The sequence below is a fragment of the Callithrix jacchus genome, chromosome 1, assembly GCF_049354715.1.
Source record: "Callithrix jacchus isolate 240 chromosome 1, calJac240_pri, whole genome shotgun sequence".
Lineage (NCBI taxonomy): Eukaryota > Metazoa > Chordata > Mammalia > Primates > Cebidae > Callithrix > Callithrix jacchus.
Window position 1 is genome coordinate 184,081,567 of NC_133502.1, and position 12,730 is coordinate 184,094,296.

Consider the following 12,730-nt stretch of genomic DNA (forward strand, 5'->3'; position numbering starts at 1 on the left):
ACTGCTGGCCTCTGACCCGACATTGTCCAGGAGCCCTGACCCAGGAGGTGCTCCCACCACTGCCTGCCAGCCTAGACCTGATCTAGGTCCCTCCCACCTGAGGCCCTGCCAGGAACTGCCTGGCTGGACACAGAGGAGGTTCCTTCATGGACACAGTGAAGAGCCTCCCATTGTCCCAGTGCAGGAAGCTGTCCGTGGGGTGAGGATGAGTCATGGGTTTGAGGAATGGCATGGTGAGGCTGTGGGCAGGGCTCTCGTCTGCCCTTCTCCTACATAAGGACCCCAAGCCCACACTGCCTCAGCCTCCCTCTCACTCCAGAGCTCAGAGCCACCCACAGCCGCAGCCATGCAGTGCCTCCTGCTCACCCTGGGCATGGTCCTGGTCTGTAGCATCCAGGCCAGTGACATCCCCCAGACCGAGCAGGACCTGGAGGTCTCAAAGGTTTGAGGCGGGTGAAGGGGGCATGTTACTGTGGGAGGCCTGGGGCAGGTGGGAGCTGAAGGCAGGCGGGAAGCCCAGGATCTCAGAAACCTATAGGAAGTGCAGAGTGGACGCCATGATGTCAGGAACCCCTCAGCCCTGCTCTCCATCTTTAGGGTGGTCTTTCTGTTGCCCAGCATCCCAGGTGACTCCCTCAAAATTTGCACTTTGGAACTCTCATGATTTAGCACACACTGGTGGTTTTAAGTACAGGAAATTCCATAGCCCAGCGACTGATAGACAGTAGACGGCCATCCAGTGCTCACTGCACCCATCCCAGTTAGACTCAGCCCTGACTGCATGGTGTGCAATGAGAGCCACAGTGAGGCGGGGACCCCCATGCAGCTGAAGGCCCCCTCAGTTGGCAGGAACCTGGCACTTCATGGCCATGGTGAGCAGCAACCTCTCCCTCCTGGGACCCAGGGATGCCCCTCTGAGGATCAACATCACTTCCCTGATGCCCACCCCTGAGGGCAACCTGGAGATCATTCTGCACAGATGGTGAGTTCCTCGTCATTAGGACTGGGGCAGGCGGGGGACTCAATATCTCTCTGTAGGGGTCCAGGACTGGGTGGGGTGGGCAGAGCCGGGCTCAGCCCCGGGCGTTTTCTGACAGCCAAGAGCTTCACTGTGGCCCCTCCATGAGGGTGGTCTGGAAAACCGGGGCGGCAGATGGTCCCTGTCCTCTCAGAGCCCCTGCCTCAGGCTCTGAGTCAACAGCTGACCCCACAGAGCAGCCTCAGGTCAGACTGAGGAGAAGGTCTGGGCAGCTGAGGGCTGTGGTGCTCCTGGGACCCAGAGAAGTTCCTGCAGTGACCTGATTTGAGGGGTGACACTGAGGGCAACTCCAGTTCAAGTGGTCACCACATTCTACTGTCACCGCCTTTCAGGGAGAACAACAGCTGTGTTGAGAAGAAGGTCCTTGCAGAGAAGACTGAAAATCCAAAGAATTTCAGGATCAACTGTGCAGGTCAACTGAGCAGGTCCCTGGACCCCAGGGGCTGGCTCAGTGCTAGCATGCTAGCCACAGTCTCCCAGAGGCAGCTCTGCTGAGGGATGGGGGATGGGGCCTGTCTCGTCTGAGCTCTCTGCTTCAGGGAGTCAGTGTTTTCTCCACTCAACCTGATGCTGAGCCCAGAGGCATGTTTTGCCTGGAGGGGAAGGGGGAAGCACTGATTCTTGGCATGACAGTGACTGGACGTGGGTCTGCACTGTGCCCAGGCACAGGGGACAGGTGCTGTCTGTGCACTGTTCACTCTGGCCTCACAACAGGCCAGGGAGGCTGCAGGTGAGAAGTTGGGCAAATGGATAGCTGGGCAGGTGAGCAGGTGGGTAGGCAGGCAGGTAGGCAGATGGGTGGGTGAACAGGTGGGCAGGTGAGCAGGTTGGTAGGTGAACAGCTGGGCAGGTGAGCAGGTGGGTAAGTGAACAGGTGGGAAGGTGAGTTGGTTAGGTGAACAGGTGGTAGGTGAGTTGGTCAGGTGAACAGGTGGGCAGGTGAGCAGATGGGTAGGTGAACAGGTGGGCAGGCAGACAGGTGGGTAGATGAACAGGTGGGCAGGCGAACATGTGGGCAGGCAAACAGGTGGGTAGGTGAACAGGTGGGCAGGCAGACAGGTGGGTAGATGAACAGGTGGGCAGGCGAACATGTGGGCAGGCAAACAGGTGGGCAGGTGAACAGGTGGGCAGGCGAACAGGTGGGCAGGTGAATAGGTGGGCAGTGAACAGGTGGGCAGGTGAACAAGTAGGCAGGTGAACAGGTGGGTAGGTGAGCAGGTGAACAGGTGGGCAGGTGAGCAGGTGAACAGGTGGCCAGGTGGGTAGGTGAACAGGTGGGCAGGTAAACATGTGAGTAGGTGAATAAGTGGGCAGGTGGGCAGGTAAACAGGTGGGCAGGTGAACAGGTGGGCAGGTCAATAGGTGGGCAGGTGAACAAGTAGGCAGGTCAACAGGTGGGTAGGTGGGTAGGTGAATAGGTGGGCAGGTAAACAGGTGAGTAGGTGGATAGGTGGGCAGGTCAACAGGTAGGCAGGTCAACAAGTGGGCAGGTGAACAAATAGGCAGGTGAGTAGGTGAGCAGGTGTGCAGGTGGGCACGTAGGTAGTAGGTAGGTGAACAGGTGGACAGGTGAGTAGGTGAGAAGGTGGGCAGGTGTGTAGGTGAGCAGGTGAGTAGGTGAACAGGTGGGAAGGACAGATGGGTAGGTGAGCTGGTGAGTAGATAGGCAGGTGGGTAGGTGAGTAGGTGAACAGTTCGGTACATGGGCAGGTGCCCAGGTAAACATGAGGGTAGGTGGACAGGTGAACAGGTGGGTAGTTTGGCAGGTGGATGGGTAAGTAGGTGAACAGGTGGGCAGGTGGGTAGGTGAACAGATGGGCAGGTGGACAGGTAGTAAGTTAAGCAGGTGGCCTGGTGAACAGGTGGGTAGGTGGGCAAGTGCATAGCTGAACAGGTAGGCAGGTGGGTAGGTGAACAGTTGGGCAGGGGAACAGGTGGGCAGGTGGGCTGCTGTTCCCATGGGCCGGGCTGCCTCTTGCTCACTCTGGGGCTGCAACTCTGGCCTCGGGCCGAGCTCCCAGGCCTCTTTGCAGGAAAAGAGAGGGACCTACCATATGTCCTTGCTCCACCGAATTCTGCATAACAATTTGCAACATTTTGTTCTATTTTGTTAATTCTTATTTTTTAAAAAGACAGAGATGGTCAGAGTCTGGGGTCTCTTATCCCCTCCTGGGCGATGGGCCTCAAAGATTTAAAGGAGGGGCGCAGAGGGAATGTCTTGCGCACATTTTTCAGCAAGTACAGTTTGCTTCTCATGCTCGGGACTTGCCGGAGGCCTTTCTGACCCTGCTTGCCCTCCCCTCAATCAAGGCACTGTCCAAGGTCCGTTTCTTCTCCCTCTTCTTACCCCCTGCCCTGTTCCTGTGTGGTCTCCCAGAGTCCTCATCCATCAGTGACTTAATTGGAATCTGTCCAGGTCAGAGCCCCCCTGCCTGCCATGTCTGCCTCCGCATTGCACGCCTGGCCTCTCCCCTTCAGCCAGGGCTCCATGTTCCTCCACGTTGCTTCTTCTCTCCTTTTCTCTCTGGCTTCCCTGGCCATGGCCCACAGCAGGGGCCACAGTTCACAGCAGGGCCCACGGCCCACAGTGGTGGTAGACAAGGAAGCCACTTATTTGGTGGGACTTCCTCACGTCTGCACAAGACTCTGCTGGGACAGAGGCTTCATCTTTCTTTTGGTTCTTCTCTTCTTTCCCAGATATGGCCGTGAATGAGGCTACGCTGCTCAATACTGATTATGACAAATTCCTGTTTCTTTGCCTGAAGGACACCGCCGCCCCCAAGCAGAGCACCATGTGCCAGTACCTGGGTGGGTCTCACAGCGCATGAGCTCAGCATGGGTGAGAGGTCGCAGCTATGTCCATGGCTGGGAACCCTGGGGAGATGACAGCTGGCTTCCAGTCCACCTCAGTGCCTGGGGGCTGAGTTTTTCTTTCTTGGTTTTTTTGTTTATTTATTTGTTTTGTTTTTCTGAGACAGGTTCTCATTTTGTTGCCCAGGCTGGAGTGCCGTGGCGCTATCTCAGCTCACTGCAACCTCCGCCTCCCCAGTAGCTGGGATTACAGATGAACATTGCAATGCCTGACTAAATTTTGTATTTTTTTGGTAGAGAAAGGGTTTCACCATGTTAGTCAGGCTGTTTTCCAACTCTTGACCTCAAGTGGTCCACCTGCCTCAGCCTCCCAAGGTGTGATGTTATAGGTATGAGCCGTGGTGCCAGTCAAGGCTGTTTTTCTCCAGTGGTATCTAGTCCTCTGACACTGCATCAGAAACTGGGCAGCAGGGAGCTGATATGGGGCCAGTGGGACGGTCACCAGTCAAGGGACTGGGCTTGGTGGAAAGATTAATACTCACTGGATGACCCTTAAACCTATGATGTTCTTATCCAAACTAAGGCTGGAAATGCTGAATTAGACACACGGGCGCAGCCCTTCCCAGTGTTTCTGAGCACAGGGTTCCCTCTGGGGTCACACAGGTGTCTTCTTGATCAGCCTCAGCCGTGCTTGGTGAGAGCCGGACACTGGGAAGGCGGGCACTGTGCTCCCATGACCCTGTAGACACCATCCTGAGCTGTGTGGACCCCAGCGCTGCCCAGAGTGGAGCAGAGGGGGCCTGGCTGAGGAGTGGGAGCTGGGGACCGGGAACCTGGAGGCCAGGTGGACAGAGCCCCGGAGACCACCCTGGGGACCTGCACCAGACCAAACTCTGCCTGACCTGGGAGCACTGGGGCCTCCTTCCCTGCCCTCCCTCCTTAGCACGGCCTCTGGAGCTCCCCAGCTCTCATCCAAACCCCAGGGTCCCAAGACTGAGCCAGCCTCCCCCACAGCCAGATCCCTGGAAGCAGATGATGAGGTCCTGAAGGAATTCTTCCGTGCTTTCAAGACCCTGCCTGTGCAGTTATGGTTCCTCCTGGAATGGTATCAGGTGGAAGGTGAGCTCTGCCCAGGACAGGCCCAGCCTGGGCTAAAGGAGAAGCCCCCTTTTTCTCAGCTGGAGCCCTCCGCAGGATCTGGAGGACTCAGGTCACTCCTTGGCCCCTCCCCAGTTCTCCCCCTGCCTCCTGGGGTGCAGAGCCACCCTGGGGTGGGGTCCCGCCCCCTCCCATCATCCTCCCACCCCCGCTCTGGCCCTGGGGCTGCTGTGTCCCCAGCTGTCTCTTCTCTCTCTGATGCCCCCACTGCCCCCTCTCCTCCCACAGAGCCCTGCCCTGTCTAGGAGAGCTCCTGCCTGGTCCTGCCTGCTGGGTAATGTATCTGCCTCGCCCACAGCCTGGGGCTGCCTCTCTGGGCCCCTGGGAATGACCCCACTGTGTCCAGTTCAGGGCTGAGCCTGAAGGAATGAGCTGGGGTCTGGTCTTGTGATTCCAGAAAGCCACGTTGCTGACGTCCCTGTCCATGAGCCCAGCCTGTGTCTTGCAGGCGTCGTACAAGTCACCAGCTTGTGCCCTGCAGTCAAACCTCATGCTTTTTGGGGGGTTGGGGTGTTGATTGGAAGTGGTGAGGCTGGAGGAGGAGGAGGGAGGATGGTCACATGGGAGGGCATGAGAAGCTGGGAACAGGCAGGTCTTGGTGCCACTTTTTTTTTTTTTTTTGAGACAGAGTCTCACTCTGTCGCCAAGCTGGAGTGGAATGGTGCGATCTTGGCTCACTGCAACCTCCGCCTCCTGGGTTCAAGGCTCCTGCCCTAGCCTCTCAAGTAGCTGAGACTACAGGCACCTGCCACCATGACAATCTAATTTTTGTATTTTTAGTAGATACAGGGTTTTACCATGCTGGCCAGGATGGTCTCAATCTCTTGACTTCGTGATCTGCCGGCCTCAGCCTCCCAAAGTGCTGGGATTTCAGGGCCACATTTTTAAGGGGGTGTCCTTGAGCCCACCCACGTCCTTCCAGGACTCCCCGCCGCACCCTGCCCCTCCTTCCTCTACTTAAGTGACCCGTGAGACTCAACAGCTCGCCTCTGCCTCCAGGAAGACCAGACCCCTGCCCAGCCACACCTCCAGCATTGTACGACCTCCTCCTGCCCTTTCAAAGAATGTCCACGGTGCAGAAGATGACGACGTGGCCACCGTGTTCCGGTCCCTTCCTGCTGCGCACCTGCACCTCGGGTGTGGGGAGGCTGCTCCCTGGGGACCGTGTCTGGCAGAGATGATTAATAAACCCATACAACATGCTCTGCCTGGACCGCAATCACTGCTGGGTGTGGGATTCAAGGACCGGGGCCGTGGGGCGGGCCCAGCCCACCGAGAGCTGCTGCAATCCCAGGGGCAGCGTCTGCTGGAGAAAATACCTCAAGTTTCTTATCTACAGGATGAAAGATCTGTGAAATGACTATCGGAATCAATGAGCCCAGAGGAAACTCGTAGTCTTAATACTGAAATAGGTTAGCAAGAAGGGGTTCAAGTCAATCATCTGTTTCCAGCTCCTGTTAGAAAAAATCATTAAAATAAGGAAAGTAAGAAAACAGAATTTAAAAAATCAAAGCAAAAATGACAAAATCAGAGAAACTTATCAAGTTCCTGCACCTGTGCCCCACGGTGGGGAGGGGGTGGGCATGGTGGGATTTAGCTCACCTGTCAGAAACACCTGGAGAAAAAAATGCCAGCAACTGTCAATGACCCCACATTGAGAGGAAACTGATGAAAAGAATCTTAAGGGGTTTGGTGTCTGACCCACAATATATTTTTTAAAAACCAAAATGGATGATTTCAGGACAAATGTAAGTGTCCAAAACAGATCAGAGAAGGCTAGAGATGAAGTAACTCGGTCAGGCCCCTTCCCAAGGCAGGCAGGCAGGCAGACAGAAAGGCACGGCCAGAGGTCTGTGTCCCAGCCCGGCCACCAACATCCAGAGCGGCCAGGCAAGGGGTCTCCTGCTCCTTTTGGGAACAGAGGAAACCAGACAACATGAACAGTCCCAGGCGTGGGGAGTAGGCAAAGCCTCTACACTCATTTATAATGCTGGGAAAACATCTCCATCAAAACCCGCAAGAGACAGTACCGCAAAACCAGCCCCTGCCAGGAGTAAGTATCGCTCATATAGAACTAAGGAACTTCCGTGCTGTCTGTGTCGCAAACAGGCCATTTTCACCCAGGCACAGTGGTTGTCACCTGTCACCCCAGCATTTTGGGAGGCCAAGGCGGGCAGATCACCTGAGGTCAGCCTGGCCAATGTGGTGAAACCCCCATCTGTACTGAATATTAAAAAATTAGCTGTTGTGTTCATAGATGACCTGTAATCCCAGCTACTCTGGAGGCCGAGGCAGGAGAATTGCTTGAACCCAGGAGGTGGAGGTTGCAGTGAGCTGAGATCGTGCCACTGCACTCCAGCCTGGGCGACAGAGTGAGGTCAACACAGACCTTGAGTCTGATAGGAAACATTTACAACCTATTCTCTCTGAAGCCTGCTATCCGGAGTCTTCATCTGCAGGAGAAAACTTTGGCCTCCACAACCTCTTATCGTAAGCCAGACATTCCTTTCTATAAATAATAACTCATTCAACCAATCGCCAATCAGAATATGTTTAAATCTACCAATAACCTGGAAGCCCCCCAACCTCGAGTTGTCCCACACTTCTAGATGGAACCAATGTAACTCTTACAGAAATTGATTGACGTCTGCCATCTTCTAAAAGGGATAAAACATATGGCACCCCGACCACCTTGGGCACATGTTGTCAGGACCTCCTGAGGCTGTGTCTCAGGTGCGTGCTTAATCTTGGCAAAATACACTTTCTAAATTGATTGAGACCTGTCTCAGATGCTTTGGGTTCATCTTGGAAAGGTCATCTGTCTTCTCACTTTCATGACTTCTCCAGGTTGCCAAGGTATTTTCATGTTCAGTGTCACTTTTGACTTCTCACTTTCTTGGGTTCATCTTCTAAAATTAAAATAATGGTCTTCCTAGCATTTTTATGGTTTCATCAGGAGTTCATTTGAGTCAGGAGTTAAGATTCAAACTACATTTCCCAGGTGCCCTCCAGTCTCCCAGCACCGCGTGTCAGCCCCGGTGTCTTCTCACAAGCCTGATGCTCATGGGCATTCAGACGAGATGTGTACAGGCTCGAAATTCTCTCCTACTGGCGTGTTTCTTATATGCCACAACCACGTGTTTTCATCACCTTATCCCTAACATCTGGTTTGGGTTTCTCCTTGTTATTCTTTTATCACAATTTTCTTATGCTGATTTATTTCTATCTTCAAATGTACTGTAGACTAAATTGGTGAGAAATCTGGTTGATGTTTTTATGGAATTGCATTACATTATAGCTTGATTTAGGGAGAATTTACATCTCCATGGAATTTTCTACCCATAATTGCAATACGTCTTTTTTTGCTCATGTCTTTTGTTGGGTCTCCAGCCATGTCTAAATTTTTTGCTTAATATTGTTTGTGGCTTGGCATGGTGGCTCACACTGGTAATCTCAGCACTTTTGGGGGCCAAGGCAGGCGGATCCTCTGAGGCCAGGGGTTCAGGACCTGCCTGGCCAACATGGTGAAACCCCGTCTCTATTAAAGATATGAAAAGGCTGGGTACAGCGACTCATGCCTGTAATCCCAGCACTCTGGGAGGCCAAGGCAGGTGGATCACCTAAGGCCAAGAGTTTGAGACCAGCCTGGCCAATATGGTCAAAACCTGTCTCTACAAAAACAGGTCACATGGCACCAAAAAATGGTGTTTGAGAGAAGGAATGATGGATGGATGGATGGATGGATGGATGGATGGGTGGTGAATGGATGGGTAGTAGATGGGTGGATGGGTGGATGGGTGGATGGATGGAGGGATGGATGGGTGGTGAATGGATGGGTGGTGGATGGATGAATGGATGGGTGGGTGGTGGATGGATGGGTGGATGGATGGAGGGATGGATGGGTGGTGGATGGACAAATGGATGGATGGGTGGTGAATGGATGGGTGGATGGATGGACGGGTGGTGGATGGATGGTGCCTGGGTAGATGGATGGATGGGTGATGGATGGATGTGTGGATGGGTGGATGGATGGATGAATGGGTGATGGATGGATGGGTGGATGAATGGATAGGTGGATGGGGGATGGATGGATGGGTGGTGGATAGATGGTGCCTGGGTAGATGGATGAATGGATGGGTGGATGGATGGATGAGTGGATGGATGGATAGGTGGATGGGGGGATGGATGGATGGGTGGTAGATGAATGGTGCCTGGGTAGATGGATGGATGGATGGGTGGTGGATGGATGGTGCCTGGGTAGATGGATGGATGAATGGGTGGATGGATGGATGGGTGATGGATGGATGGGTGGATGGATGGCTGGGTGGTGGATGGATGGATAATTGGAAGGAATGGAAGCCATTGGAGGAGTCAAAAGTGACACTGAACACGAAAATACCTTGGCAACCTGGAGAAGTCATGAAAGTGAGAAGACAAATGACCTATATTCCATATGAGCTAATGAAACCATCCACCATTCGTCCATCCCTCCACCCATCCATTTATCCATACATCAGTCTATAACATCCATTATATCCAAGTATTCACCCATCCATCTACACATCCATCCATCCATCTACCATCTGTCTACCCCAACCACCATCCATCCGTCTGTCCATCCATCCACCCAATCATCTAACTATTCATCCATCCACCCACCACCTATCCACTACCCATCCACCATCCATCCACCATCTATCCATCTGCCCATCCATCCATCCATCTATTCATCTACCCATCCATTCCATCCAATCATCCATTCATCCACCTGTTCATTCTGTTACCGGATGGTGCTGTGCAGTTCCAGGCTCTTGGTGTTCTGAACAAAGAATTTGACCTGGCACACACAAATAGCAAAGCAAGCAGCAAAAATGTATTAAGCACAGTAGCACTCTGACAGAGGGGAGAGTGGGTTGTCCTCCGCAAGATAAGATCAGCATTCGTTTGGCATACTTTGAGTCTTTTAATGTGTTTCCTTTTCTTTTCTTCCCAAGGCTGCCTGATCTTCAGCCAATGCCTGTCTTTTGATTAATAGGTTGGTCGCTTAGTTACTTTGGCCCTGTGCAGTCACTCATTGCCTCTATCCCATGATTTTAAGTACATGAATGATATGCAGTCCATATGCATGAGCTTCACTGAGCTGACTATCATATGGGGTCACGATAATGACACCTTTTCTCTCTACTGTGCATGCCTATCTTTGAGGTGGTCCCCCTTACTGATTTGGTTCAGATCTTGCTGGCCATGGAGTCTCTTCTTCACCTTTCATCTTACTTTCACTTTGGCTCCTCAGCTCCTGTCTCCTGTCTTGCTTCTTGCTCACCCACCCCTTTGCCTTGTTTCTGCTCTCTACTTTTACTCATTCTGACCTTTATTCAACTTCCATTTTCCTGCCTCAATTCCACACATCATCTATACATCCACCCATCCATCTATCCATCCACTCATTCACTTATTCCATCTAATTATATGTCTACCCATCCATTCATCTGCCCATCCATCCACCCATCCATCTATCCACCCATCCATCCATCATCCCTTCATCCATCCATCCATCCATTCATTTATTTTATCCAATCATTCATCCATCTACCCATCGATCATTTATCCATTTATTAATTCCATCCAATTATCCATCCATTTACCCATTCATCCATCCATCCATCCACTGTGTATCCATTATCAGCAAAACAGAGTTCAACAGATGGGGCTGAAGGGGAGCCATCTAGGAGGCACATCAAGCAATGTCCCTGTTTTTTTTTTTTTTTTTTTTTTTTTTTAGGGAAAAAGAGAAAAAGAAGGGGAAAAAAAGAAAATGGGTTTCAATAATGGCCGATCAATATTTTGAGTGTTTAAAGTGGTTAATGCATATTTTATGTGTTTAAAATGGGGACCTCTATTGTGTTTATTTGTTCTGGCTCTGAGTTCAAGTCCTGGATATCGTTATCAATTTGTTGTCGCGTTGAATCTAAATCTCATTATGTGTCTTATGTATCTGGGTGTTAAGATCTCTTATTATTACATTAATCCTTTTACCCTTGCATCCTTGTAGCTTTGAAATTTATTTTATTAAGTGTGAGAATTACAACTCCTGCTTTTTATTTATTTATTTTTGCTCTCCATTTGGTTGGTGAGTTTTTTTCCATCCCCTTGTTTTGAGTCTTTGTATATCTTCAGATATATCGTTAGATTTTGTGGATAATATATATTTTGTGTGTTTAACATGGAGAGCTCTATTGAGTTTATTTGTTCTGGATCTTAGTTCCAGTCCCGGGTATCGTTATCAATTTGTTGTCTCATTGAATCTAAATCTCATTATGGGTCTTATGTATCTGGGTGTTAAGATCTCTTATTATTACATTAATCCTCTTACCCTTGTATCCTTGTAGCTTTGAAATCTATTTTGTCAAATGTGAAAATTGCAACTCCTGCTTGTTATTTATTTATTTTTGCTCTCCATTTGGTTGGTACGTTTTTGTTTTTTTTTTTTCCAACCCTTTATTTTCAGTCTATGTATATCTTTGGATATACCGTTAGATTTTGTCTGTATCTTTTGATTGGGAGATTTGGTCGATTTAAATTTAGGGTTGCTGCCATTTGTTGTTAACTGGTTATTTTGTCCTTTCGTTGATAAAAATTCTTCTTTATGTTAATGCTCTTTACTTTTTGATGTATTTTTAGAAAGGGTCATACTGGTTATTCCTTTCTGTGTATAATGCTTCGTTTAGAAGTTCTTGTAAAGCAGGCCTAGTGGTAATAAAATCTCTGAGTACTTGCTTGTTCCTAAAAGATTTTATTTTTCCTTCAAATGTAAAGCTTAAATTGGCAGGATATGAAATTCTGGGCTGAAAGTTCTGTTGATTAAGTATATTGAATATTGGCCCCCACTCTCTTCTAGCTTGTAGGGTTTCCGTTGAGAGATCTGCTGTAAGCCTAATAGGCTTACCTTTATGGGTGACTTGATCTTTCTCTCTGGCTGCCCTTAATATTTTCTCCTTCATTTCGATCTTGGTGAATCTAATGATTATGTGCCTTGGGGTTGGTCTTCTTGAGGAATATCTTTGTGGTGTTCTCTGTATTGCCTGGGGTTGAATAGTGTCCTGCTTTGCTAAATTAGGAAAATTTTCCTGGATAATGTCCTGGAGAGTATTTTCCAGCTTGACTTCATTCTCTCCCTCACATTCAGGTACACCAATCAAGCGTATATTAGGTCTTTTCACATAGTCCCATATTGCTTGGAGACTTTGCTCATTCCTTTTTATCCTTTTTTCTCTATTCTTGTCTTGTCGTTTTGTTTCATTAAGTTGGTCTTCTACCTCTGATACCCTTTCTTCTGCTTGATCCATTCGGCTGTTTAAGCTTGTACATATTTCACTGAGTTCTCGTGTTGTATTTTTCAACTCCATAAGTTCATTTGTATTCCTCTCTATATTGTCTATTCTTTTCAACATTTCATCTAATCTTTTTTCCAAGTTCTTAGTTTCTTTACATTGGGTTAGAACAAGTTCCTTTAACTCCCAGAAGTTTCTTATCATCCACCTTTTAAAGCCTACTTCAGATAATGGAACACAGTCCTTTTCCATCAGGGCTTGTTCCGTTACTGATGAGTCCTCTTCCATCAGGGCTTGTTCGGTTGCTGATGAGTCCTTTTCCATCAGGGCTTGTTCGGTTGCTGATGGGTTCTGATTTTGAGTATACTCGGCCTTCTTAGGCTGTTTTTTT

At 50.0% G+C, this 12,730-nt stretch overlaps 2 protein-coding genes across 2 annotated transcripts in view; both read left to right on the forward strand.

Moving 5' to 3' along the window:
* Window positions 1-12,730, forward strand: part of OBP2A (odorant binding protein 2A) — a 194,255-nt gene that overhangs the window by 31,278 nt on the left and 150,247 nt on the right. The gene's annotated exons all lie outside the window — the stretch shown is intronic.
* On the forward strand, window positions 301-6,145 carry LOC144576452 (glycodelin-like). The gene is made up of 7 exons (XM_078331500.1): window positions 301-442; window positions 843-982; window positions 1,372-1,451; window positions 3,737-3,847; window positions 4,865-4,969; window positions 5,237-5,282; window positions 6,008-6,145. Exons 1-6 carry the CDS (start codon window positions 347-349, stop codon window positions 5,251-5,253), a joined length of 549 nt encoding a protein of 182 aa, XP_078187626.1. The 5' UTR covers window positions 301-346; the 3' UTR covers window positions 5,254-5,282; window positions 6,008-6,145.